Source organism: Chinchilla lanigera, unplaced genomic scaffold, assembly GCF_000276665.1.
Source record: "Chinchilla lanigera isolate Chin_1 unplaced genomic scaffold, ChiLan1.0 scaffold00004, whole genome shotgun sequence".
Classification (NCBI taxonomy): domain Eukaryota; kingdom Metazoa; phylum Chordata; class Mammalia; order Rodentia; family Chinchillidae; genus Chinchilla; species Chinchilla lanigera.
In genome coordinates, this window is record NW_004955405.1 from 29,948,091 (window position 1) to 29,973,215 (window position 25,125).

The 25,125-nt window shown below is 40.7% G+C and overlaps 1 protein-coding gene and 1 pseudogene across 1 annotated transcript in view; both read right to left on the bottom strand.

Annotated features, from left to right (window-relative positions):
* The window catches only part of Eea1 (early endosome antigen 1), a 199,222-nt gene extending 187,759 nt beyond the window's left edge, over nucleotides 1-11,463 (bottom strand). The window contains exon 1 of the mRNA XM_013518252.1: nucleotides 11,344-11,463. Within this exon, the coding sequence (XP_013373706.1) occupies nucleotides 11,344-11,436 (93 nt within the window). The 5' untranslated portion in view covers nucleotides 11,437-11,463. The remainder of the gene's footprint in view (nucleotides 1-11,343) is intronic.
* Nucleotides 11,464-14,010: 2,547 nt separating this feature from the next.
* On the bottom strand, nucleotides 14,011-15,643 carry LOC102026071 (annotated as a pseudogene).
* Nucleotides 15,644-25,125: the final 9,482 nt, after the last annotated feature.

Here is a 25,125-nt window from a genome sequence, read left to right on the forward strand (position 1 = left end):
ACAGCTCTGCTTTGACACTGCTACTGACACGGCGGCGTGTGCGAGGAGCGTAACATTCAAAGAACTGTACCTATATTCGGTTTCAAATGCCACACCTAACTCTAGGAAATAAAACCAACTTTCTGCCTGCCAATTTGTTCTGTAACTTTAGTTGTAGTTCTTACTCTGTTGGGAGACTGGTAAGACAAAAACGTTTTAAATGTTTTCAACTGCTAAAAACAACAAGAAAGAGTTTAAGGAAAGAATATATTTGAACCACATAAACAAACAAAAAGATATTACATAAGAAAAAAATAATGTAACAATTTATGTAAGTTCCTAACATGAGCATGCTCTTACATCTAAAACAGAACGAAAAGTAACATTGGTTTTATATATATATATATATATATATATATATATATATTTGACAAGTGTGCATTAAAGAAATCTCTAATATAAAACATTTAAAATGTGGAGAATACTTTTTCAAGATACAGGAAATAATTGTTAAGGTAGGCACACCCACAATTCTTATAAAATCATGCTTGCAAAGATAAAATTTACCTGAGTACTCATTTTCTCAGATGTAGGAAAGCTATGAAACTGTTAATCACCTGCAGTTGCCTTCTGTTTTTGCATTGTCTTAAGTTTCAACACTGACTGGTATGAATTCTGACAACACAATTACTGCTATTTTTCAGTCTCATGCTCTATAGGAATGCATCTATTTAATATGAGTACTTAAAACAGCAACATTATTTCTATCACAGTCACTGTTTTTTTAAAGGCAGTGTGGTTAGAAAGCAGTTATTACAATTGTGCTGTGGAAAATCTGAAACTTCAAATCAATGTGCTCCATTAATCATAACTAGATCTAAGGAGCCCTAACTGGAAAGAACACAAATATAAAAGGCTGATGAATGTAAAGATTATACAGTTGGTTTACTGTAAAAGCAATTCAAGAATAACCAGTTAAAATCTTACCCCATGCTACCCAATACAACCAAGAAGCATTAAAACTCTTCCATTAGGAGAAAGGGCATAAAGCAAGAAAGACCACTTTAAGGCTGTGATTCAAATTCAAATGGAGAAAGGACCCTTAGGTGGCCTTCAGGTCAGTACCAAGGGTATATGATAAGATCAAAGCACCGTGCCAGGAACAGAGTGCTGCTACAACACCGAGGTATAGCTGAGCAATAAGTCCAGGAGAAATGAAGACCACATATTCTTGTCTTGTGGGTGCATTTAAGTGATTGAAATAAAAAATAAATTTTAAAAGGGTGGAAATATAGCTCATAGCTCCCTGGGTTCAATCCCTAGTACTGATAAAAAGGGGAGATCACCAGTTTGAAGTCTGAATGAGCTTTCTTGAATATGTACAATCATATAACCATTGCCATAGTCATATTTTGGAACTGTTTTGTCACCCTTAAATTTTCCTTAGGTTCTTTGCAGCCAATTTCCAACCCTTCCCCCAAGCCCCCAGAAATTACTGATATGTTGTTTCCCTATGATTTTGCCTTTTAAAAATCTTTCACTTGAAATGTTGCACAAATGGAATAATGTAGTATTGCATGACATATTTCATTTCTGGCTTCCTTCACTTACTTTGATACTTTCGAGATTCACCCATGATGCCACATCTGCACTCCACTGCTTTTAGTTAATTCCTATCACTCACCAGTCTCTTTCTGCCCATACACTGGTTGATGGGCATCTGGATCATTTCCAATGTGTTACTATTGTGAAATATAATATACATAATTAAAAGTTGAGTAAAGGAGCACCATTTTTTGGCATAATTAAAAGTCTCTCTATGTAGTAATTAATATATGGGCATAAATATTCATATGAGTCTTTTGGTGGATATGTATTTTCATTTCTCTTAGGTAGTAGAATTACTGAGTCATATGGTATATTTAACATTTTAAGAATCTTCATTTTTCAAAGAAAAAAATTTTTTCCTAAGCCCACCAGCAATGTATGAGATTTCCAGTTGCTCCACAGTCTCACCACCACTTGTTATTGTTAGTCTTTTTAATCTTAGCTATTCTAGTGTATCATTACAGATATACTACTAAGTAGCATTTCTTTTGTTCCCAATGATGCTGAGCTTTTTGTGTATTTAAACTATTCATATATTTCCCTGTGCAGTATCTATTCAAATATTTTCTTCTCTTTATTATTGGATTTTCTTGTTATTGCATGGAAAGAGAAACTTTATGTATCTCAATACAAATCCTTTGTTAGATATGTGACTTAAAAATATTTCTCTTAATTTGCTTACCTTTTCATTTTCTTAATTATATTTTTGACACTTTAATGTTTTTATCTTTGTCAAGTTTTATTACAAGATTCTTTTCTTTCTCATGTTTCTTTTTCATTTTTTTTTTCTTTTTGTTTTTGGAGACAGAGTCTTGCTATGTATTTCTGGCTGACCTTGAATTCACTATCTAACCCAGGCTGGCCTCAAATTTGCAGTGATCCTCTTGCCTCAGTCCCCTAAGTGCTGAGCTTACAGGTGTGCACCACCGTGGTCAGCTTGGGTTTTTTTGTTTGTTTGTTTTGATTTTTGAGACAGGGTCTCTCTATGTAGTTCAGGCTGGCCTTGAACTCACAACATAGCCCAGGTTGGCTCCAACTTGTGGCAATGCTCCTGTCTCAGCCTCCCAAATGATGAGATCACAGGCATATGCCATCATGCCCTGCAGTGTACATTCTTAATTTTTATATAAAATCGCTCCAGTGTGATTTATTAAAGACCATCCTTTCCCCCATTGGCAGTTTATCAAAATTCCACTGATCGTGTAAATGTGGGCCTATTTTTAGATTCTCAACTCTGTTGCATTAACCCATATACCTATCCTTACACCACTACCACACTGTCTTGATTACTGTAGTTCTCCTAGTGTGTCCTAAAATCAGATAGTGTGAATCTTCTGACTATGTTCTTTTTAAAAGTCATTTTGGCTATTCCAGATTCCTCACATATGGTGCATTTTAAATCTTGCCTCAATATCTGGGAAGTATGCCATGTGTAATTCTGTATTGTTTTTATAGACCAAGAAACCACAGGCTTATAGCAAATGTGTCTGGCTTCACATCACAAGGTTGAGTTCCTGTGTTTCTGTGGTCACATCTCATTTCCCTCCTGAAATGCCAGCTTCACAGAAGCGGGGACTGTGTTTGTCTTCTTCACCTCTCAGTTCCAAGAAATACGGTGCTCACGGTAGGTTTCCAACAAACGTCCATGGGGTCAAAGAAGAAATCAGGCACAAGAGAAACTCAGTCGCTTATCTCTGTTGGTACAAAAAGCAGGACTGTTTCCAAACTCTTTATTTAATAGATTCTTTCTGTCACAATCTGAGCGAGAGACAAGAGAGAGGAAAAGGGGAAAGAAAGCAACTGAAGTAAGAGGTAGATGTAAGTGTCATTAAAAAGTTCCATAAAAGGTGGTTGTTTTGCAACATATCTGCTGGCAGTTTCTAGCCCCTAAACATCAACATAATTAGTCTTTGTCAGAAATACTTTGTAACATGCAGTGGGATACTTAGGTGATTTGCAGATCTCAGACCACAGCCTAAGCAGGAGACATTTCCTTCCTGACCTGGTGCTAAGAAAATAAGGAACAGATGCACAAGTCAGAATGGATCCTGGGGAGTCAGCTGCACACAGACCCTAACTGAACTGCTGTAGCTGACAGTGCTTCTGATTTTTTTTTTTTGTACTAGAAATCGAACTCAGGACCTTGCACTTAAGTAGGCACTGTGCCACTGAGCTATATCCCTGGCCCAATGCTTCTGATTTGGAGAGTTCCTGGGGGAACAATATTCCGCAATCATTTTCTCCTATAATTTAAATCTCCTACAATTTAATTCAGAAAGGAGCACCATCGCCAGGCGTGGCGGAGCATGCCTGTAATTCCAGCACTCAGGAGACTGAGGCAGAAGGATCGCTGCAAGTTCAAGGTCAGCCTGGGCTACATACTGAGACCTGCTCTCCAAAAAAATCCAAAAAATAAATAAACCAACAGAAAGGAATGTCATCTTTTAAAACATCCCTTAAGTTGCAAGTCTTCTGTTTAAACCTGCAAGACTAGGTGTCAGAAAAGTAATAATAACCTGGTAGGAAACTGAGACGGGAAGGGACTGCAGGACAAGATGACACGGCTGCAGGTAGAGGTGGCTCCGGCTCCACAACCTCTAATTCACGGGGCATGTAATCTTCTTAAGTGACCAGCACAGAGGCTAAATGCGCATTCAAAGGCACTGGGATTGTCATTAATTGCTATGCGATATCCCTTCGACCAAATTCTCCCCCAAGTAAACACATGTCGCTTCCACTGAAATTAATGGGTGTCACTCACAGATCACTCAGAGGAGACTGCGGTTCTGTGACCTTACGTGGCCCTGTGAAGACTCTGATTTACAAATGGTAATTAAGCAAGATTTCTACCAGGAGCTGTCACTGATAGGGAAGAAATTAGATCCCCATTGCAAGGTGCTAGGAGCTGCCGGGAGAATCCGTGGTTATACACGGCCCTGCGTTGACTTTCTCCCAGCTCTGCAGTGTGAGGCCTGACCACCTTCGCCTGTGTGCGGATCATTCGCTCAGTTCTCAGCTTCAGTGTCACTTTCTCTGGACTAGAGTAAGCCTGCGTGGTAAAGCAACATCCTTGTAATTACTCTCCTACTGCCCGTTTCCAGTTCCAAGCTGAGAGACCGTGTCTGTCTTACTTCGCAGGTGTGGATAACTCGAGAAGAACACAGGTTCTGGAGCCAACAGCCTGATCCCAAATCTTGGCTTCATTACTTACTCTCTGTGTGATCCTAGGCAAATCACTTGTCCCCTCTGAGCTTTGGTGTCCCCTTTGGAAAGACCGAGATAATAATTTGGGGGTCCTTACTTCATACAACTGTTCTGAGCTATGAGTCAATGAGATCAAGCCACTGAATGGCATGGCCTATATTAAGCCCTCAATAAGAATGAAATAAAATATCAGCAGCTAAATAGGGTTAATCTCTTTAGTGAGCAAATAGAGACAACTGTCATCATTCTTCTGGCTATTAAAATGACAACACGAAAATAATAACTATTATTGAAAGCTTACTGAGAGCCAGGAGCTATGCTGAGTGCTTTACATATAACTGGTGAATTAAGGAGATGCAGACAATAAGCCACCCATAGCCACCTGGCCTTTCCGCGTTTCTCTGGGCATGTCACTATCTGTTAGCGGAGGTGGCTCATCAGAGCCCAGCATATGGGGCTAATGAGTGAGTGTATCCGTCAGAGTTCTGGAAGGAAATGAAGAGCATGCCCACAGGTTGACTGAAGAAAGAACTGTGAAAAGATGGGGATGTAGTTGAAGAAATCAACAAGGGTCATGGAGCAAGAAGACCAACAAAAGCTCATGGAGCACCCAGAGACCAGCAGCAGTGGATTGCTCTTGGCTCCATGGGCTTGTACTGGCAAGGGAGAGAATCAGTGTTTCCAGCAGACCGTGAGAGCCGTAGTCCAGGGAGTGGAGCTGCCCTGCCCGTTCTGGGCCAGAAGACAGAGCAGCCCCTACCCCTGCAAAACAACGGCAAGGCAGGGGAATCCCCTTGCCGCTGCCCTCTCTCTTGCTGTTCCCCTGATACACTTTTCAATGGCCACACCCAGCTGGAAGCCAGAGAATGAGGAGCACAGATGAGGCAGCCCATAGCCACCTTGTTCTGGAGCAGAGGCAGGACGGGTGGGGCTGAGCATGGATCTATCTGGAAGAACAAACAGAATAACCTTCTGGAACCACTCGCCTCTGTGTCTGCTCACATTTGAATAAATTCCTATGGACCACATTAGGAATATTAGAAGGCAATGAACAATCCAAGCAGTTTACACTGCTGGCAGGACTCTATATGTATACATGAAAGTATATGTATACATGAAACTATATGTATGTGTGTGCATGTGAGTGTGTGTATGTGTATGCACACATGTTGGTGGTATTGGGGATTCACCTCTAGCCCATGCACATAATAAGCAAGTGCTCTACTACTGAGCTACACTCCAACTCTTTTTATTTCATTTTGAGACAGAGTCTCACAACATTGCCCAGGCTGGGCTTGAACTTGGGTCCTCCTCCTTTAGCCTGGCAAGTACCTGGGATTATAGATGCCAGGATTATCACTGTGTTACCCTTGATCTTAGCCAAAAGGCCGAGAAGTGATCCACTACATTAAAATAAAAGCCAACTTTTCTCCTTTACTACAATCAGTGAAGGTGAAAAATAAAAAATGTAAGAAGCATGTGATAGCAACCAAATATCTGTCAGCTCCCCTTCTCAGGCTTCACTGAAACATGAAAAGTGGGCTCAGGGTATAGCTCAGCTCTACAGTACTTGCCTAGCATGTTCAAGGCCATGGGTTTGATCCCCGGCACCACAAAAACAGAAAGAATGAAAGATGAACACTCACGCAGCTTAGTTCTATACTTGCAAATGTCCCAATTATAGTATTTCATTGAATTAAAAAATCTTAGGCCTGGGAATATAACTCAGTGTCACAAGTGCCTGCCTGGCAAGTGCAAGGTCCTGAGTTTGACTCCCAGTACCAAAAACCCCGCAAGAATTAAAGAATCCTAGTTTTGCTAATGAATCTGAATCATCATAGCGAATCATTTCCCATGCCCTATTTTCCTGGCTAGAGCATCGGTTTGTTCCCTGAAGTTCTATCCTCTGGAATGTACCTTTTAATTTTATTTTTAGCGTGGATACATAAAAACATAAACTTTGCCATTGTAGCCATCTTTAAGTTTACAGCTGAGTGAAATTAAGTTTATTCACATTGCTGTCCTACGCAGCTATCTATCTGCAGAAAATTTTCAATATCCTAAAGAGGAACTCTGTACCCATTAAATAGTAGGATCCCATTTCCTCCTTCCCTGGGCCCTGGAAACCACAGTGATACTTTCTTCTTCTATGAATTAGTCCTCTCTGACACTTTATGTAGGCGGAATCATACAATACTTGTTTGTGTGACTGGTGTATTTCACTTAACATAAAATCCTCGAGGTTCATTCCTGTTGTAGCATGTGTCAGAGTTTCCTTCCCTTAAAAGGCTGATGATATGTCATTGCATGTACACACATGTGTTTTTATCTGTTCTGCAGTCAACAGACACTTCTGTTGCTCTCACCTCTTGGCTACAGTGAATGATGCCGCTTTTCAATTCACTTGAGTATGTACCCAGGAATGGGATTGCTGCAAGGTACGGCAATTCTCTTACTTTTCTGAGAAACCACCAAACTCTTTTCCACAGAAGCTGTGTCATTCTACATTCCAAACAACAGTCCGTAAAGTGCCGATTTCCCCACATCCTTGCACCACTTACTTTCTGTGTTGCCTCTGTTGCTGTTGTTGTTGATAGTTATCCCAAAGGGTACAAACTGGTATGTCATTGTGCTTTTAGTTGAGCAGTGATGTTGAGCATCTTTTATGTGTTTACTGGCCACTTGCATTTCTTTTTCTTTTGCATTTTTTTTTCTTTGCTCTTTTGGGAAGGCTGCATTTTATTTTAGAGCAAAATCTCTACAAGTCCTTTGCTCATTTTAAAATGATATTGTTTGGTGGTTTTGTTATTGAAATGTAAGGGCTCTTTATATATGCTGGCTATTAATCCCTTATCATAGAAGATTTGGAAATATTTTCCCCATTTCATGGATGGCCTTTGTAATGGTTGATACATTGTGTCAACCTGAGAAGTTTAGAAGTTTAACTAAGTGACTCAGCAGGGAGCCAGGGTTCTGACTTGCAAACATCCTCATCCTGTGCAAGAGGAGGTCATGGAGATTATGTGAGTGCTATACCCACCCTGGGTGGTTGAGTAGCCTGCTTACAATATATGGGAGGAAAGGAGGCTTGTTCTCCCACCTTTTGCTCTTTTTTTTTGCTTTTCTTTTTTGCCTTTTTGAGACACAATCTCGCTATGCAGTTCAGGCTGGCTTTGAGCACAATTTGTAGCCTAGGCTGGTCTCAAACTCACAAAAATTCTCCTGCCTCAGCCTCCCAAGTGCTGGGATTACAGGCATGCACCACCATGCCCGGCTCCACCTTTTGCTCTTGTTGTCTTGCTGTCTTCCACCACCTTGAACAGTTGCCCCTGTGCCATGTGACACTCTGCCTTGGAGCCAGCCAAGTATGGACTGAAACCTCCACCAACTATGAGCTAAATAAACCTTTCCTTCCTTAGTTTTGGGTGTCAGATGTTTTGTCCCAGCAATGAGAAAAAAGTAACTAAGACAGCCTTCCACTTTGTTCATAATGACTTTTGATCCACAAAAGTTTTCAGACGAAGTCTTTCTATGTAGTACAGGCCAGTCTTGAACTCATACTGATCCTCATGCCTCAGCCTCCTGATTGCTGAGATTATCGATGTGCCCTGCATGCCTAGCATGCTTCTTATAATTAACTTGTTTCAATTTACAAATGGAAGAACTACTCAGGTTGCTTATTATTTGGGAAATAAATATGTGAATCTCCCTGCTCACAAGATGTAAGGCACAATGGGCTAAGAGAGTGGAAAGAAAAAGGTATAGAAATATTTTGTTTGAGGAATGAAAATTTAGGCAGGGATCACTGTCTTACATAGTATTTCAAATAGAATCAGTTTCACAAATTATAAAACCCTACCCATTTTGTAAAAATGCAGCAATGTAATGGAACACTCAATATGAAGACTAAAGATCCAAATTTGAGTCTTGGAGCCTCCATTTGTCCCCTCTTGGCAATGTGCTTGACAACTTTGATCTTGGACATCAGATCTGTGATGGGGATGGGGAGAGGATGATCAAAGCAGCTAGACTGAAGAGTAAGATAGGATTAGGTCAATATCAGAGAATGTAGGAAGCAAAGTGAAAAAGAATGGCAGTATCAGAAGAGTATCCTTGAGTCTTCATTAATGTGTACAAAACTTGAAATGATTTTTCAATTATTTCAAGTGGTATTTCAATTATTAGTAACAAAAACTCTTTGCACTGTACCTCATGGATTAAAAACTCATTCCCAGAGCTGAAGCTGTCTAAATGTATTCATTGGGCATAGCTCAGGCAGGGCAAAAGATCCTGTGATCCCTGTATGTCACTGAATTCCACTTTCCAACTAAAAAAAGACCAAAATAGACTTCAAAAGTAAGCGTTTGATAAGGACAATAGCAGTTTAAAAGCGTGGCCGATTCAAGACAAAGCCATGATCCATGGCTACAGACACTTCCCAAGTATGGCAACAAGTCTGGCTCTCCACCAGAATGTGGACCCATAATGATGGGACAAACACTGCATGCAAGAAAGCTAGCTGAGTGGAGACACTCCACACATCCAACCAAAATATGTATGTAATTTTAGAATCTTTACTAAACTCACTTATTTACCAGTAAGTGGGCCAAAGTAAAAAATAGTGGAAATCAAGGAAATCTTGAATAAAAGGAACTGCATCTTTTTCTTCACTCATTCAATCCTCATCTGATGGATCTTTTGGACCTTGAGGGAAACATGGAGCAGATCATGAGAAACACCACTGCAGTAGCTCAGATATGTAATGTCTGCTACACGCCCATATGCTAAAGGCTTGGTCCTTAGTTTGGTGCTAATGGAAGGTGGTGGAAACATTTAAGAGGTGAGGCCTAGTAAGGAATGAGGTTGTCATTACAGTTGTGTCCTCAAAGAAGCTTATGAAGTACTAGCTTCTTTCTCTCTCTCTCTCTCTCTCTCTCCTCTCCCTCAGTTCCTTCCAGCCATGAGGTAAAGGCTTCCTCTACCAAGCACTCTCATCTTGATCCACTGCCTCACCACAGAATCAAAAGCAGTGGAGACTAGCAACTATGGACTGAAATTTCCAGAACTGAGCCAAACAAACCTTTCCTCTTTTAAGACAATTATCCCAGGTGTTTTGTTACAGTCATGGAAAGCTGCCCATAGCAACTGCAGTAAAGCAATGACCTAATCAGATATTCATTTTAGCTCTCAATGTGCCTGATACAGCTCACTCCTTATGAGAAGGACATAAAAAGTTGAACAGGCCCCTAAGGAGCTTACAGTCTACTCGGTGCTCAATAAATAAATATTGCTAACCAAATATTAGAGATCAAAGCAATGTATATGACTATAATCATTACAAAGATTGAAAATGCCTTTGTGTATTGTTGATAATAAGTGCAATCCTTCCAATGCTGTGGTCTCAAGATTTATTTTGCTTTATCTAAAGCCCAATGGCCTTTATCAGGGAGGTGTCCATTAACACATACAAGATAAGTTATAGTGGGAATAGTGCCATGAGTCTGTGATAATAAAACCAGAGTTTCCAGTTTACTTGGCTCTAAGCATGGATAAGCACAAACTTGTGCACAAGCCCTGGGAATTTGTGCACAGGTTACAAGTCAAAGCACCTGTAAAATTCTGCATCATGAGTGTTAATTCAGACTTTAAATATTTTACACCTGCTACAAAAATTGCTGCCTCAAAAGAAAATCAGATGTGGCGAATAATTCCCAATACAGATGCTCTTGGGTGGGCGGGAGTTGGGGAATATTTGCTTTTATGGAGTGAAATCTTAGATTATAATACCAGCCTCTTTCCAGAATGGCAAACGGAGGACTGTAAGCCAGTGACAGCTGCAGGGTTTATATCAATCTGTTGGTCATGCAGTAGTGCTACCGGTGGGTACATATAGTTGCAGTGGGTTTTCTCTATTTTTTCCTGTGTCATTATTCTTCTTTAGCCTCTAAACAGTTTGTAAAATGTGTGGCACCACAGAAACTGAGGAATAATGCAAAACAGTTTTTGCAATAACATAAAGCTCTCTTGCTTTTCTACCCAAAACTGGCCAACCTGTGCACTTAACCTTGATGTTTCTGTCTTCACCTATTTTCAGAGAGCCTGGAGGGTTGGAGGGACAAGGAAAAGCATGTGGAAATGGATGGATGGGTGTATTCATCATATTGTAAAATTTTCTAATGTTGTTTCAACATGTTGGGAGCCTTAAGGACTCAGAGCCAGACAGTTCCTGAAAATAGCAAGTTGCCTGTGTGAGCGCCTTTGCAAAACCAACCAAATGCCTCCAGCTGACAGCCCACAACTATCTTCTCTACCTAGCTCTCACACAACAAGCCAGTATTGCTTCTACTCTGGATCATCCCAGGTGTTGGGATGTTTCTAAAACTGGGACATTCTAGAGGGCTATGGGCTTGAAGGGTGGTCCCTGGCTGCTTGAAACTTGGTCCTGGAATTACTCAAGCCAGCACCCCTAAACTCTACTCTGCCCTGCTACATTTTGTACAGACCCAAGGCTTGAGCCTAAAATTCTCTCTCTTTGCTACCTCCTGAGCAAACCTGGGGTTCCTGATGTGGCTCAGCGTGACATGACATTCCTTCTCCTCTCAGATGTGAGCAATGAGTTCTTTCAATAGCGTTGCTCTGGGTCATCACTCCGTCACCTCCACAAATTAAAGTCCTGCAGGTACAAGGGAGACAGTGAGCTTTTGCAGCCATCCTTAGGAACATGGAAGTTGGACTTCAAATCTGGGGCAGAGCCAACCCGCTTTCATCAAAGCATCACAAATGACTGTCACACATAGCCCAAGAAGGGAGCCAGGTTTTCTCCTTTCATGTCTTCCTCCTTCCATGGGACACAGTGAGGCCCAGGGAAGCGTAGTCTTGTGTTGACTTTGTAGAGTGACATCACAGTCTAGAAAATTTGTGTGACCTACTGAAGAAAGTGCAAATGCAAATCTGTAGTGGAAATGAGCAAGTGGAATCTTGCTCTTCCAACACCTCTTACTGAGCGAGCAGTAAGTACTATGGGTAAGTGCCATTATTGTCCCATTTTAGAGAAGACAATGTTTCTTCTAAGCCAGACATATTTTTGGTCAGTTCTCAGAAGCAAGGCCAGCTCCAGGCAACGTTGTGAACTTCCCAACACTCCTGGTTTCTGGTGACTCCTTCTTCTGCCTGCCAGTGCCCTCACCAGCTCTTCTACGTACCCAGGTCATTAACACTAGCCTCTGTGCTCGGTGTCTCTGGTTCCAAATTATTTCTTCGTATCTCTGATCCCATCAGAATTCTCATTCTCTCCTTTTGAAATCCATCGAAATCTCAATTCAAACGGGCCTGGATTCTAGCTCCAACTGTACAGCTTTTAGCTGTGTGAACTTGACCCCCACTTTACTGATCTGTAAGGTCGCCATAGTAACACTGACTTCCTCAGCTTTCTTTTGTAAAGATAAAAATGATAAAGTGTGCTGTGTTGAGATTTATTTTTAACACATGGTTGGGGCTCTATCATGATAGCTCAGCCATGAGGAGTATAGCCACACTCTTCATATATGTAGTTTAGATGTAAAATAATAAGACTAGCTTCTGGAGCTAAAGAAAAGAAACATATTATAGACATATTTTACAAATATGGCTTGCCATATCTGCTGGGAATTCAAACAATATACAGCAAGTTCTGTTAAAACTAGACAGCAGAATAAAGGAAAATTAAGCAATAGTTTAGTGCCAGAATGTAGTTTGCAATTTTGCCAAAGGCTTGGAGGCACTCATGCCATACAATTATAGAAAGATTATTGTTTAATAAATTCAGCAGAAATGAAACAGGAAAAAAAGCAGCAAGGCCTGTGCATGCTGTAATCTCAGTACCCAAGAGCTTGGGAAAGAGGATTGCAAGTTTGGGTCCAGCCAAACTACATAGACCCTATCTCCAATATACAAAAACAGGAGAAAAAGAGAAAGAGAAAGAAAGAAAGAGGAGAGAGAGAGAGAGAGAGAGAGAGAGAGAGAGAGAGAGAGAGAGAAAAGAAAGAAGAAAAAAGAGAGAAAAAAGAGATAGAAAAGAAAGAAAGGAGAAAGAAAGAAAGAAAGAAAGAAAGAAAGAAAGAAAGAAAGAAAAGGAGAGAGAAAGAGAGAAGTATGGAAGGAAGGAAGGAAGTAAAGAAGGAAGGGAGGAAGGAGAAAAGGAAAGAAGGAAGGAAGAATGTAAGGAGAACAGGAAAGAGAAACAAAACAAAAAAAAAAAAACCCACTAAGTCCAGCATCATAAAACAAAAATCTTCATCTCTGCTCAGCTATTTATGGGTCCTATGACCTTGGATATGTCTTTCAGCCACCGTGGACGTGAATTATGCCTCTGTGTAAAGACAGAGCTGGACCAGATCTCTTCCAGTTGTGCCATTCTGACTTCATGGCTCGGCCATTGTCCCCATCCTGCTCTTTGAAGATATCGTTGCCACAATAACTAGCGTTGCCCCCAAGTAACATCACATAGCAAAGTCCAGTCATGCACAGGAGTTCTGGGCACTGTGACCGTGAATTCTAATCCTTCTTTGGTTGTGCCATCCTTGACTAACCTTGAGCAGGGAACCTAATTTCAGCTAACTGCCTCAGATGCCTCACCAGACAAAAAATCTCCGGGGATTTACCAGGTCATATTCAACTCCTTACATGCCACAAACTGCCCTCCAGATGTCCCCGGAAGGCCCTCTTTGGGGCCATTCATGGAAAATCATAGAAACAGGCTTTTTCTTTCAATAACTCTCAGCTGTAATGTGTTTCTCCCCCAAACATAGGAGCCCTTTCTCTCCTCATTCAAATCAAAACTGTCTTTCAAAGAAGACCAAATTTAAGCAAAGATTTAAAAAGTTGAAGAATTTGTCTAATCTGGGGCAAACTCAAGGCCTGGAAGGGCAGATGATATGCATTGCGTAATAGCACCGCCAGAATTTCTTTAGGCATAAACAAAAGTTGACACCAAATATCTCACCGAGTGGTTTTGAGTGGATATATTTTGCAATAAGAGCATCACTATAATCCCTGCCCTAAATTTAATAGAAAAGAAGTCTGTGTAGTAATGACGGTGCGTGTCTTGTGTGTTAGGTACCATGCTAAGGACTTTGCGTTCTGTATCCAAGAGAATGCTTTCAGTTCCGTGTAAATGTATCTAACTTCTTTTGAATCTTTAAAAACCATTTTAATTTGCAAGATACATTTATCACTACTGTTTTAGAGAAATGGAAGCAACTTTTCATTGTCAAAGATGGATGAACAATTACCCATGAGCTCTTGAAGTTGGATAACAGGAAACTGTACTTGTTTTTCAAACCATTCACCAACTGTGAGAAGCTTTTCGTTACAAAATATGCACCCGATGAACTGCTCTCGTGTTGGCAGCCCCTGGGTGTGAGGGCTGCCGGCACGCTCATAGCTGGCAATCTTGTCACACTTACTGCCCGTGTAAAACGATCATCTTGGGCACTTTGTGTTCTGTTGTCTTCTTTGATAAACTCCAAGTATGGTACTGCCTTACTCAAGACGGTGAGGATTAGCAAGATACTCCTCTCAGAGAGTATGAAAAGCATTCACAACATCACCTACACTGAGGTACCTCCCTTTCCAAGCTTTAATGAAATAGTTTGCATAGTTTTCTTTTAGCGAGAAAAAGTTTCCTGGAAGAATTCTTCCTCTCGCCACATCAGGGAACCCTTCCCTCCTGGTGGCAGCATACGTGACTTCAGTACACACGTTAATGTCACATCCACGCCATATTCTAGCCCATCAAATCTTGTCCTATTTGATGTCACTTCTGATGTGCACAGTGCATGCTAGCAGACAACTGAGTAAACGGTGTGAGGCAGGGATACTTCAGTCACTTTGGCTCCTGCAGGCTCAGAGAGGCCAGCAGCTTCAGACCAGCGAGATCGCTGGATAATTCAGGTAGAAGATATTCCTTCAGAATTCCTATACACAGTTGGCTCACACCTGTCAAACGAGGAGGCATAAACGGTTTAACGGGATCTTGCAGTGTGGTAGAGTCTTTGGGGTTGTGTCCAGCCACTACACCAAATACTATTGCTGTGCCATCCACACATCTGGTTACGATTCCTGGTACATCCATTGAATTCACCAGGGGAATGAGACCATGATGAGAAAAGAAGCCACAGCTAGGTTTAAAGCCACCAAGCCCACAGTGGGTGGCAGGATTTAGGATTGATCCTTTGGTGTCTCACCCTAACTCTACAAAGCACACGAACACTGATACACCACATTTGTATTTCACATTAGTGGAGCTCTCTGATTCAACAACTTCTGACGTGGTGTAGCATTAAAAGGTGGAGAATAACTTTTTTTAGATATTTGGTGCACATGTTGTGTTGATGCCAGATGTGCTAAAGTTGTCTTTTATTGCAATAGGAATTGCATCTAAGTCCCCAGGTGACTGACTTTTCTTATAGCTTTTTTCACGATTCTTCCGCTTGCTTTAGGGCCACCTCTGCAGACACAGTGATGTAAGCCTTTAGAAACTGGGTCTTCTGGATAAGGGAGAGATGTTTCCGACAGAGCTCTGATGGAGTAACTTGGCCTTGTTTCAGTGCTTCAGAAACTTCTCAGAGGGTCCAGCCCAAAGTGGTTCCTAGGTTCAGACAGCTACCCAGGCACCAAGAGGCAAGGAGGAAGGGAGGTCAATGGTGGCCACCAGTACTACCAGCCGCAGACATCTTTGATTGCCACTGGACCCTTCCTGACGTACCTCACTCTTACACAGTAGAGGTTTCTTGTCTTGTGCAACAGCTAGCTGAAGAAGACTTCTTCCAGGCTTGGTTGTTTCTGCAGCATAACTGCAAAATGCAAGATGCATCTTCCACTTCTGCCATTTTTAGTGTGTGAGCAGCATCTCCATTTGTGGTCTCACAATGGCTGCAGTTGCTCCAGGTGTCACACGGGTATTTCAACATATCACAAAGTTGATTTTGCCCATATCTCTTTCTGTATATTAGAACACCTTTAGCCAATAGGTACCTACAGATCTCCCCTCTGATCTCATTGTCCAGGGCCAAATTCCAAACCCATAGGTAACTAGTGAATGACGAGAAGAAATCATCTTAAACCATGAATGACCCTGGCTTACTTTTCTTGAACATATGGAATAGTGATCATCCCACCCAAACAAAACTTGGATGTTCCAGTGGCACTGAGGAGGAGGGTGTGCTGGAAAAGGCGATTGGCAAGAACTTATGCCATGTATAGATCATCATTTCTCATGCTCACAAATAATCCTTTGAGAATTTATCCTCCCAGTCACACCCTCTGCAAATCAACTGTGCTTGTTTTTACTGTGGTCCTTCCCCAAACCGTTGGAACATGTCTGATTCTTCTTTATGTCTTCATGTGATCTAACTCAAAGCCACGCTCATCACAGGTACTCAATTCATAGTGGGCAAATTACAGAGAATACCGGCATGGTGGGCAGACGCATGCAGAGGGACACTGCCCAAGATGGGGAGAGGAGAACTTCCGGCACCTCTTCCTTGCTTACTATGCCCCTGGCCTCTCTGGATGCTGGGCATGGTGGTTGTATTTGCAATACGTTCTCTCCCCTCTGGCCATCACTGATTGGACCAAAATGAACATCTAATCAAGCTTAGCCAGTAAGACTGATGCTATCCAATCTCTTAAGGTGGCTGTGCTTGTGACATGTGAGCTGAAAAAGAATGAAGGAGAAGAGGGTGGAGTGAGTTCTCTGGCCTCTGTCTTTGTAACTCACCCCACCCTGAGTCTCACATGCAAATGACATCTGTGAGAAAGGCCTGTGTTGCTCTCTTCCTTCCTTCGTTCCTTCCTTCCTTCCCTTCTTCCTTCTGTCCTTCTGTCCTTCCTCCCTCCATCCTTTCCTACTTCTAACTTCTAGATTGTATTGTAGTCATCTTTAGTTTGTTTAAGTTCTTTTCAACCAGAATCTTGAATCTAAATCAATTTGTCTCTGTGTTTTCTGTTGAAGCAACTGGTGAAAATAGGTCGTGTTCTGATATTCCACGAAAAACCAGGTTTTGGAGATCTCAGGTGAATACCCGGCACCTGGACCTCTGCTCGGTGCCAGATATTTTGGAGGGTTTGAGGTGGAGAAACTGCAGGCTGATTCTTACGCTCTGACCCCTGATCTAAAGGGACATCAAAGCAGCGTGAGGTTGATACCACCAGACTGTACTGTCCTTACAACAAAGATCTCCACCTTAAGATGTCTGAGAACCAACTCCTAGCGCCAGGAGGCGAGCACAGCCCCGGAAAAGATGGGAATGCCTGGGAGGATGACACGCACTCCTGCTGCGAAGGGTTGCTCTACAAACACGCTGGGTGCCAAGTACCTTTCGAAATCACATTTATCGCATGGACCTTTACACTTCAGATTGGTGGCAAAACTCTTTCCCAATATGTTTTTCTTACTTTTTACTCCAAGGCACATGACCGGCACTTTGGCATAACCCGAAAAGCAGCGTCTGAAGAAATACAAGCGACATTTTCCAAAAGACCCTGTTTTAATCTTCAGTGGAAGAGCTGCCCTGGCTGAAAAAGAGCGGTAGGTGGAGAAGGGCAGGGGAGGAGCGGCAGGGAGATGGGTGAGACTTGTGCGCCTTTCTCTCCTGTAACCTCAACCCAAGTTGGCGAATCATTAACACATGCGAAATATGAAAGAGCCCCTTCTTGTCCTGTCTCTCTTCCCTAGAGTTCTGGCCATCACATTCTGCCCAGGACATGCAGAAACTCACTCCCCTAGCCCTCTCCACTGTCTTATTGCTTGTTTTTTTGTTTTGTCTTGTTTTCTGATACAGGCTTTCACTTTGTAGTTCAGGCTGGCCTCAAACTTAGAGCGATCCTCCTGCCTCAGCCTCCCCAGTGCTAGGATCACAGGCTTGTGCTGCTGTGTTCAGCACCCCGCTTTACTGCTTCTTGATCCCTTTGTTTCTCCCCAGGCATAACTACACCGTGTGATTTTTCTCAGGTTCCCTCAGGAGAGAAGTCATGTTTTAGCAATTCTTACCACGAAGAAGACATTTCTGTAACTCACTCTGTGATTTAGGACACAAACCCTAAATTTCTTTATTAAAAAAGCAAAGCCAGGGAAGCCAATTTCCCCTGGGTTATTTGGCAAAGCACCTCTTCAAACACACGGCCTGTTGAGCATCCACAGGCAGCAGTGAGGAAGGACTTCAGCAGACACTGCTCAGTGAGAAAAGGGACGGGCATCGGAAGAGATACTTGCAGTTTTCCCTTGGCAAACAACAAAACCAACGAAAAGCATTCCCAGAAGCTTACTGCTGTTTGAAGTGTCTTTAATGGGAATTAAATATTTCTGAAGAAGCTACTCTATAATTTTGGTTAAAAGTTCATTTATCCATTTCAATGAAGCAATTGGTGTAAAAGTTTTCAAAACATGCATGACCTCTGATTTCACAATTCCACTTCTAGGAACTTATTTCTGGTAAACAATCAGAAAAACATTCAAGCACTGGAGATGTGGGTTAGGGATACAGCACTTAGCTAGCATGTGCCAGGCTCTGGGAGTTGAATTCTCATTACCACCCCCACCAAAAAAGTAGAGATACATACCTAAAACTTCACTACATGTGAGTGTGTGTGTGTGTGTGTGTGTGTGTGTATTACTGATCTTTTTCTTATTTTTACTTTGTGACTAAGTAGCTAATCTACCCAGGCTGAACTTGCACTTGCAGTCCTCCTGCCTCAGCCTCCCAGACTGCTGGGGTACATTATAGCATTAAAATATTTTTGTAATATACCAAGTACACAAGTGTAAGGAGAGTAATATATCCAGCTTTTTTTGATTATCAATATTTTGCCCAGTTCTTGCTTCACTGAATTCCCCACATTCTTTTCTCTTGTTTATGCTGAAATATTTGAAAGCACATATCATCCTGGTGTTCAACTCTTAAATATTTCAATTTGAATCGCTAAAAGATAAGGATTTGCTTTTTTCTTTTTTTTTCTGCTTTTTGTCAGATTTATAGCACTATTCAGGAAGGATTTTTAAAAATTAACATTATTTTAATGTCATTTTTCTCTCATCCAAGTAAACAGTCATGTCTTAAAATTATCTGATACCCATTCATACATAGTTTGAAAATGTTAAGAACGTCTTTTTACAGTTTTTTCAAATCTGGGTTAAAAGTTCCATAGACTGGATTTAGTTGCTATATCTCTTCAGTCTCTGCAATCTATAACAAATTCTTTATTTTTTATGATGACATTCATGTGTTGAAGAAGTCAGGTCATAACTATAGAGTTTCTCATATTCTGGGTGCTTTGCTTTGTTTTGTTTTGAGACAAGATCTCACTATGTAGTCCAGGCTGGTCTTGAACTCACAATGATCCTCCTGCCTCAGCCTCTTGAGTATTGGGATTACAGGTGTGCACCACCACACCTGGAAGAGATTTTTATATTCCACATTTGACCAATTGTAACCTCCTTTTGTCTTTTAATATGTTCTATTATCTCCTGTAAATTAGTAGATAGATCTGGGGTCTCAATTGAATCCAGAATTTTTAAAATTTTGGTAAAACTATTTTATAGGTGGCTCTATGTACTTCCTGTAACATCACATCAGAAGGCACCGAGGTCCGCTCATCTCACTTTTAGTATCTCCATCAATTATTGGCTTCAGGTTCTCACAGCTTTGTCTCTCCACTATGCATTTTCTTATCAACTTTTCACTTAATGATTTCAGCAGTTATTAATGATCATTGCCTAGACCCATTATAGTACTAGACATTAAGCAATGTTCATATTTTTATGGAAGGCTGAATCAGGAGGATTGCAAGTTCAAGCTCACTCTGGGCAACTTGTAGAGTTGGTAAAACCCTGTATCAAAATAAACAATAAGAAAAAAAGGTCTGGGGACATAGCTCAGTGTGGAGGCCCTGGGTTCAATCCCCAGTACTGAAAAACAAAAGTCTATATATATTTAGTCTTTTTTGAGACAGGGTCTCACTATGTGGTTCAGGCTGACCTTGAACTCACTTTGTAGCCCAGGCTGGCCTTGAACTCACAGTAATCCTCCTACCTCAGCCTCCCAAGTGCTGGGATTACAGGCATGTGCCACCATGTCCAGTTTTGATGTTGTTATTTTAGAACATCGTATTATGTTTCTTCTTTTTCAATTTTTTAATTATGTTTCTTCTATAATGAGTTTTATGATCACCAGTTTTTATTTAAAAAATCAAAGTTTCAATATAATAAACATCCATAATCTTATCTAGACTTACTAATTGCTAACATTTTGCCACACTCATTTTATCACTCTTGTGATATATCCTTATTTTTGCTGTTCCTTTCAAATCCGCCTATAGATCTACAATTCACCTTTTAGTACTTGAGCCTCTATTCCCTAAAAACAAGGATGCTCTCCACCTTGTCACAATTACTAGATGCAATAAATCCAACTTTGATTCAATACCATCCAAGACAGAATTCAAGAAAAATTTTCCAAATTATTCCCCAAGTGAACAGTATATATTTTTTCAGTTCAGAAACACACATTAGTGTAGTGTCGTGTCTGATAATTTTCATCCTCCAACCTTCTTTCTACATTTATTCCTGGACATTCTTTTGTAATGAAGAGCTTATCTTTTTGTGCTATTCCCACCAGATGCCCAGATTGCCTCGCATGTGTCCACTGGGAGTTCCCACAGTCTGGCTTCTGCATAGCTCCAACCTAGTTCCCTTGCTCCTGGAGAATCCCATAGCTTTTGGTGCATGCTGTTCTAAGCTCACCTTGTCCTGTTCCTGCCTCATATCTAGACAGAGCTATTTCTCCAGGGAGCCCCAGTTCTTCTCAATGAAGAATGACATTCAGAAGCTGAGATCTGGCTGCTGGGTGAGACCACTGTTGTTAAGATATCATTGTTTCTAGACACTACACAGAGATAAGAAATAAGGTATTTTTTTCAAGAAGTTCATACTATTCCTCTTCAAAGCCAGTATTGTAGAAATCTTCCTCTTTTCCCCATCTTATATTTTATCTCCCTCTGAAGTGAGAAATCTAGTTTCCAAAAAGTTTCAGATAACTTTTCATTTGTTATGTGCTTTAATACACACAAAATACTCATAACGTTACCAATTCTATCACTGCAAAAACTGAATACAATAAAATATTTCCTTAAGTTTCTTTCTGTTCGTAGAATCGATCCTATGAAGATGCATCAAATTTTTACTTGAATTAATTTTGTGTTGTGTGTACGTATTCTTTCCCATGTATCTATACAATTTGATATAAAGTCTAGTTTGTTGCTTACATTCAGTTTCAATCTTTTCCCTTTTTATTCTTCTGACTTAATTTTACATTTTGAGTATGTATAATTTTTTAGTTGGTTCAAAAGTCAGTACGCTGAGAAGGTTTTAGTCTCATTCTTGCCTTTGTATTCTACTGACGCCCAGCACTGAGGTGGTCAGTTTTATGATTCATAGATTATACTTGACGTGTTTATGTTTGTGCATATAACAAAATATTTCTCCTCTTTTATTATTGGTATATATTTAGGTATTTACAAAGATAACAGTGGTTACTTTTTATTAATAATATATTTTTAATGTTCACAATCCACTTTTCTTTAGACTTCTATAATGTTTTAAACCTTTAAGTAGTATCCTGTGTGTGTGTGTGTGTGTGTGTGTGTGAAATAAGAAAAATGTCAGTTTAATAATTACATCTATGTAGTAGGCACATTGTAGTAGCCAATATCAGGCTAACTTTTTGCCTACATGTTGATTAACAATCTTCTTTTTCTTTCCCCTTTCTCTCTCTCTCGCTATTGTTTTCAGTTGTGTTATTTTTGATGTATAAGAACATATAATATTTGCACATTATTCTTGCACCTTTGTCCGCATCTTTGAATCTGAATCCTAGAATTAAATATCATCAGCCTCCACCATCAGTACCTTTGCTGGTATTTCTAGTTATCTTCTGGGGATACATTCCTGGTCTAGGAAATTCTTCAGAAGATCACCATTTTATGTATTCTGACTTCTCATATGTTTTAAAGCTATATGTCTTGATATTGTCAGGACAGCTAGCTTTGTTTTTAGAAGTGAGACTGGATCAGTTAACGAAATAAATTAGGACCAGTTAAATAATAGAACCCCGCTCTGTATAACAATCACACTTGTAATCACTGTGGAAAACTACAGAATGATATTGACCTGCAGTGCTCAAGTGTGTATTAAGTAGAAAGATGCCAGAAGTATATGTGCACATGGTTTTACACAAAGGAAGATAGATACACATGAAAAACATTAACTGATTTCTCTCTGGTTAATAACACTGTTGATGATCTTGAGTCTTTTCGTTATGCTTTCTTGTATATATATACATTTTTTTTTTCTGAGTTGTAGCATTTGTGGGATTGGAGAGAACACAATTTTTAAAGGAACACAAGATAAGATCTGATGTTTTCAAGGGTTATTTTTAATGTGTCGGTTTTAATCGATACCGCAAGACGGGACGTACCAGTAAAGGAGCAGTGCGGTCTGCTCTGTGGACTCAGAGCAGCCTGGCTTGGTCTTGGTGCCCTGCCTGCACTGGGCATTCAGTCAATGTTTGCTGGAGATGAAAAACACTAAAATTAGTCAGCTCCGAGCCAAGTCCTTTTGGGCGACACTACTAACTCTTCTGTGTCAAGGTTCTGTCTCCAGAGTTGTGTTGAGCATGACATGAAGCGGTGTAGGGAAATAGCTACTGTAATCTGCACCCAGGCAAAGACGATAGATAATTAGCACCTTGTTCTCAACCAATAGAGCTGTGTTCAGTTTTACTCATTTTGAACACTATAAAAAGAATATGGGCAGATGGCCAGTGAAACAGGCCTGAGGCAGCCTAGGGATGTGTTACAGAAAAGGGAAGAAGGGAAAAGGAGGAGGGCTAGGTGGGGGAGGGAGGGGCCGAGAAAGAGTTTAAAACCTGTCACTTGAACCTATAACACTCGGAGCTTCAGCTTGCATTTTAGTAGAAGTGGAGGAAATCTGTGCCTTAATACCTTAACTGTGCTATTGTTCTCCCAAAAATAAGTAAATGGAGCATGCATTCTTGCTTCTTTCAGTAATCCTTATAGGACAGTGAGCTTATCACTGGTCTTCTAATAGTTGTTCCCCTAACAATACTGGCCATAAGCCACACTCCAGAGCAACTGAATCAGAATTTGAATGCAGATGTCAGGCCTAGAAAAATTGTTAAAAAAATATCTCTCCAGGTGACTATAAGGACTAGCTAGGATTAGGAGCCGCTGGCCTATACTTAGGACTACCATCTCATCTGGAAGGATGGTCCCAGAGTAACTATTACTGGTGCCTCCTTATCCTATACAAATCTCCTGGTGGGAACACTGATTAGTTGCTTACCTATCCCGCACCACTCCTGATGACATTCGCAGGAAAGATGGCGGCCCCTTCATTCATACAGTAAAGACAGAGGGAAACCACCCCTTCAACTGAAATTCCCAGGAATGTCAGCCGGCAGTGAGTGTCTCCCTGAGCACGGAATCTGATGGGTGAACAAGACCAAAGCTTAACTTTAGGTGGGAAAGAGAATGGGAACTTGTAGCATCTTAAAAACTTTTCTCTATTTGGCCCGTTGCCATTGAGATGGCCAGAAATGACCGTGGGCTTGACTTTAATGATGGATTATTTAAGAATTTTTGCAATATTTTTTTCCTCTCCCCACCTTTTTGGTCCCCTAGCTTCTAGAAGAGTCAAAGTAACAGCATCACTTCACAGTGATGTAAATTGTACTTCAGTGGCTGAGAGGCCACTCAGTACTCTCCCGTGAGCTGAGGTGTCAGCCCATAGTGCGTGCTACAGTGTTCACATTTAAGCCTGACCCACTGCCTGTGCATTAAAGACACGCAAAGATAATGATAGGAAACTGAGCACTTACAACAGTAGTCAAGTTATAAACACGTAAGAGAAAATAGTTTAGGTCATAAACTGCAGCTCACTTGCAGCTCACTCCAGTCCTCTCTCTGAACCCTCACGTTTCTGCTCTTCCATCTCTGGGGCTCCCACCTTGCTGTGACACCAACCCCCCACCCTCATCCAACCTGGACATAGTCTTCCTTCTTGTCTTTGCTGAGCCTATTTTTATGTGCTATACAGGGGCATCTTTGCAGGAAAGGATTTTTAGTGAATTGACTTCTAAATTAAACTTATTAATGGTACAAATTTTAAAATGTGGTTTTCTTTACTTTCAGTCTAAACTATGACTCTAACTATAAAACTACAAAGTAAAATCACTTTCTTTCTTTTTTCTTTTTTCTTTCTGTATCTTTTTTGAGATAGCGTTTCACTATGCAGTTTCACTAGGCAGGACTTGAACTCACTTTGTAGCACAGGCTGGCCTCAAACTCACAGCGATGCTTCCTGCCTCAGCCTCCTGAATGCTGGGATTACAGGCATGCACCACCATGCTCAGTTTAAGAAAATCACTTTCAAACTTTCAGATAAGTCTCCAGGAAACTCTAGTTGGCAGACTAAACTTTAAATAATCAATGTCGTTTACAAATTTACTCAGCTAGATAATATCAATTCTCATCTGAATTTACAAATATATTCAGGTTGCTATGCTCATTTTTTTTTCAAATGCTTGACAGGACAAATTTATAATCAAAGCAAGCAAATGCTTCTCTAGCATTTAAGGATCTCTTGTAATTCTAATCCAATAAACTTTAAAATATCATAAAAGGAATTCGCCTAAATATTTCAGTTATGTTTACAAACTTCACATCTTTGTTACTTTCCAACTTAACCTCCAAAGGTTAACATAAGTTACACGTTTTATATTAACACCACAATCTTTAGGATCAGAACATGCCAAATTCTCTTGGAATAGCAGACATACTGGTCCTTTTCAGAGCAGCCTAATTTGGGTAGATGGAATTCAGTAACCTCTAGCCTAGACTGGATTCAACTAATCTCTTTACTGCCTGATTGAATTCTGCATTCCTTTCATATTCCTGTCCAGCTCCATCCACAAAAGCCCCCATCTGTGTAGAAACTATCAGCCTTTCTTTGGTGCAGAATTTAACTGAATAATAGTTATGCCTTAAAGCCAACGTGCCACCCCTAAAGATCCCTTTGAGCTGCACAGATCTAACGTGGATAAAACCTCATCATGGCTTTAATTTTTCCTAACAACACCATCACCACAACACACACACACACACACACACACACACACACACACACACAGGCTTTTCTTGCTCAAGAAGAGATACAATGAGGTAACTGGCTATTATGAAATGAATTCAATGTCTTTTTTTAACAGTTCGTGTTGATATTTG